The sequence below is a fragment of the Aplysia californica genome, unplaced genomic scaffold, assembly GCF_000002075.1.
Source record: "Aplysia californica isolate F4 #8 unplaced genomic scaffold, AplCal3.0 scaffold00233, whole genome shotgun sequence".
In the NCBI taxonomy this organism is placed as follows: domain Eukaryota; kingdom Metazoa; phylum Mollusca; class Gastropoda; order Aplysiida; family Aplysiidae; genus Aplysia; species Aplysia californica.
Genome location: NW_004797503.1, coordinates 606,325 through 610,424, shown reverse-complemented (window position 1 = coordinate 610,424; position 4,100 = coordinate 606,325). Strand labels below are relative to the sequence as shown.

At 43.8% G+C, this 4,100-nt stretch overlaps 1 protein-coding gene across 1 annotated transcript in view; it reads left to right on the top strand.

The window, feature by feature from the left end:
* The window catches only part of LOC100533315 (glutamate receptor subunit protein GluR6), a gene marked incomplete in the record, with an annotated part of 155,594 nt that overhangs the window by 24,141 nt on the left and 127,353 nt on the right, over window positions 1–4,100 (top strand). Inside the window, 1 exon segment of the mRNA NM_001204613.1 lies at window positions 1,176–1,310. Coding sequence (NP_001191542.1) covers window positions 1,176–1,310 — 135 coding nt within the window.

Below are 4,100 nucleotides of genomic sequence, written 5' to 3'. Positions count from 1 at the left end.
CATCCACCCATCCATCTATTCATCCAACAAAGACTAACCCCTCTATCCTCCTGTCCGCTGTCTGATGCTTCTTCATCCACCCATCCAGCATTCCATTCATCCATTCATCCATCCATCCTTCCAACCACCCACCTATCCATCCATTCATCTGTTGTAATCTGCTGTTCGATGCTCCTTCATAAATCGATTCATCTATCCATCCATCCATTCATCCAGCCAGTCACCCGCCCAACTGTCCACCCACCCATCCATCCATCCATCCATCTGTTCATCCATCCATCTATCTAGCCACCCGCCCATCAACCCACCAATCTATCCATTCACTCACTCATCCACCCACCAATCTATCGACCCACCAAACATTAACTCCTCAATCCCCCCTCTCCAGGCATCCTACCGTTTAGTATTCTCCCCCTGTCTGATGCTCGCTCGTCCATCCATTAATCCACACACTCAACCACCCACCCATCCATCCGTCCACCCATCCATCCAGCAACCCATCCATCCATCCATGCATCCATCCATCAAACACTAACAGTTTTATCCTCGTCCAACCCCACGTATTCTCCCGCCAAGTACTCTGCTGTCCGATGTTCCTTCATCCATCCATCCATCCATCCATCCATCCATCCATCCATCCATCCATCCATCCATCCATCCATCCATCCATTCATCCATTCATCCATCCATCCATCCATCCACACACCCATCCACCCATCCATCCATCGATCCATCCATTCACCAACCCACCAACCCATCCATCCACCCATCCATCCTTCCATCCATCTACCAAACACTAACCACTCTATCCCCCCACCACCATGCATCCTCCCGTCCAATTGTCTCCCCCTGTCCGATGCTCGCTCATCCATGCATCCATCCACCCACACACCCAAGCAACCTCCTATCAATCCATCCACCCATCTATCCACTCACCCATCCATCCGTCCACTCATCCATCCGTCCACCCATCTATCCACTCACCCATCCATCCGTCCACTCATCCATCCGTCCCTCCATCCATCCACCAAACACTAACCATTCTATCCTCCCACAACCCCACCTATTCTCCCGTCAAGTAGTCTCTGCTGTCCGATACTCCTTCATCCACCCATCCACCCGTCCATCCATCCTTTCACCAAACATTAACCACTCTATCCCCCCCCCCTCCCCAGGCATCCTCCCGTCCAAGAGTCTCCCCTTGTCCGAGGCAAAGTCCATACTGACCAGTCTGGAGGATGAGAACATCACGTTCTCCGGCGTCAGGCTACAGGAGCTGCCCGATGATGACGTCATCGCCATCAAGACATGTGAGTTCTCCATGGGTTGTACTTCTTTGATATAATTCCAGCAAGCACCATAACATTCTATCCTTAAGGAGGCTTCAGTGGGTCGCTAAGTGAGTCGTGAATTTAATCTTAAGAGTAAAGTCCAGCAAGTGTTGGTGTCTCGGGGATCAGATGGGTGGTCACTGAGGTGTGTCCTTGAGCAAGACACGACAACCCTCTCTTAAAAAGTCAGGGCGCTGCACAGTGGCGATTAGCAATGGCATTGGTGTGAAATTATTCGGTATTGGTGTAATACTGTGTATTATGTATGTATACGTGTATGTATTTCTGTATGCAGGTATTCATAATTGTGTATTTATGCATGTATACGTGTATGTATTTCTGTATGCAGGTATTCATAATTGTGTATTTATGTATGTATGTATGTTTGCCATTGCAAACCAAATTGTCCTCCAGGAATTTTTCAAACCCCTCGTGTGAGTGGAGTTAGTGCTTAGTTCTTTTCCTTCTGGGCATGGCTGGTGGGTGTTTTTGTGTATTTTGGTCCTTCTTTCCTGTCAAACATATATCGTCCTTATCTCTCCTTCTCCTTCTCTTTGTATGTTACTCTCTAGTGCCACCCAAGGCTTTCAGCATACGTATGACCTGATTGTGTTGCAAGTTTAATAAAATTCTAATGAAAACTGAACATAAAAGACACTATACAGAATTAAGTTTGCTACTAACAAAATATTAGTTAACTCTTGTGTTTTAACCTCACGAACACTGATAGATACATTGGATTTATAGTCTTGGTCTGTTCAATTTATTATATGAAATGATGAAAATACATGTTTAATGTGAAGGAAATGGCATCAATTTATTATCTCTCAATTTGTTTAGTATTTTTTTTGGGCCGACTTCTTAAATGTGAATAGAGAGAAGTTACTCACAAGAATTCCAGAAGCAGTCACAAAATGCAATGCTACCTTAGAATTATAACTTTCTGTCGGCACAGTACCAATACGCTTTACGTATCAAACTTTTCCGAATACACGCTTTTGATTAATATTGATTACAACTCCGAATAATCTTAAGATTTTGATAGAGCAGATAGAACAATCGGTTTCTAATAATAATAAATAGCATATTTTGTATAGCTCATATCCCCGCTCAACAGCAGGCTCTATGCGCTTTACACTATATTATTACCTCAGCAAACCATAGAACACCCCAAAACATTCTCAGCTTCCCTGGAAGCATACAGTGCAAGCAGCTGATTAAATGCTCAAACACAAAAAAAACTGGCAAGATCTTTCGCTGTCTAAAGCCGGGTACCCATTCCCACCTGGGTGAAGTGAGGAAAATTCGTGTAAAGTGCCTTTCCCAAGAACACAAGGTCGGGCCCCAGACGGGATTCGAACCCACGACCTTACGGTTGCGAGTTCGAGAGCCTAACCACCTCATGGTCTCAGTAACCGAATGTCAGATAGAACTCTGTAGTTCTAAAGTAACGCTATGCTGCAGCACATTTCGATCCACCTTATTATACTCACAAAGAACACGAATTTTCTATTTCGTAGCATGCAAGCTGTTCCCTGCTGTTTAAAGTTTCAAACGAAAACAATTAAACGAAATAATATGTATAAATCACGAAGCATTCCCCCAAACAGCAGGTTTATTAGCATTGCTGATTACCAGAATTGTTTCTTTCGTGTGATATCCAGGTATTAAACAGCTATACTGGTGAAATTTTGTTTTGGGTACGTGTTTTACGGCGCTCGAAACTGCATAAAGTCATATGAGCGCGCGGGACACATTAAACATTAAAATTGTCAGGAAATTGGTAGGAAATTTTGAATTTTGCCCGGTTTGCGCCCGAAGCCTTCTCTTATTGATTTTGGTCCACCAAGGGATCGTTAATGAGCACAACTTCCACACAAGACGTCCGAGTTTTGTCACCCTTGTCCGAGAAGGCCAAGTGTAGATCTTTCTTACCATAAGATCAGGGGTGTGACTGAAACACAGCAGTAAGAAAGAGTCAAGGTGCAGCGGTAGAAAGGCTGCAGAAAGAATCAATAGCCCAGAGGAGCGGGCGAAGGAGGTGAGGGAGTGAGGGCAGAAAGTGGAGACGAAAGCAGATTTCAGAACATTGCTCGAGAGCGGGAATGGAGGTGAAAAGAGAAAATTTAGAGAAAAAAAAATGTATTCGCTCTCCGGATTCGAACCATTACCCATTGAATGAGAGGTGAACACCTGAACCTTTTGGCCACGAGTGCCCCCAGGGGTAAATTAACATTTTAAAACCGTGTTCCCTTTCTATGTTTCTCTCTTTCCCTCTCTATCTCTCTTGCTCTCTCTTTCTCTCTCTCTCTCTCTCTCTCAGTCTCCCCCCTCCCACTCTCTTTCTCTGTTTATCTCTCTCTGTTCGTGGAGAAAGCATGTAGGTAGGCGGTCCGAACGATTTTTTTCCCAGCTGTGCAATGATGGCAAAAGTGGGCGCCAGTTACGAGGGGGAGTAAAAAAGTTGTGCAAATGTTTCACTTTTTCGCACAATTTTGCATTAAATTTTATGATACTCAGCTTACAAGTCAGTACTTGCACGAGTACTTTTAAGCAAAAACTTATAATATTTATTTTTTCCCCTGAATGAAGTCACATCAAAATGGTTGTCTCTTCGGAGGTCTGTCAGAAGCAAAAAGGGCTGTGATTGAAAATCTTGTTTCAGAAGGACAACCCACCTGTAATATCCAAAAGAAACTTTAAAATATTTGCAAGGACCAAATTCTAGATTCTAGTACGTATGTAATAAAGATAAAATATAATTTCATG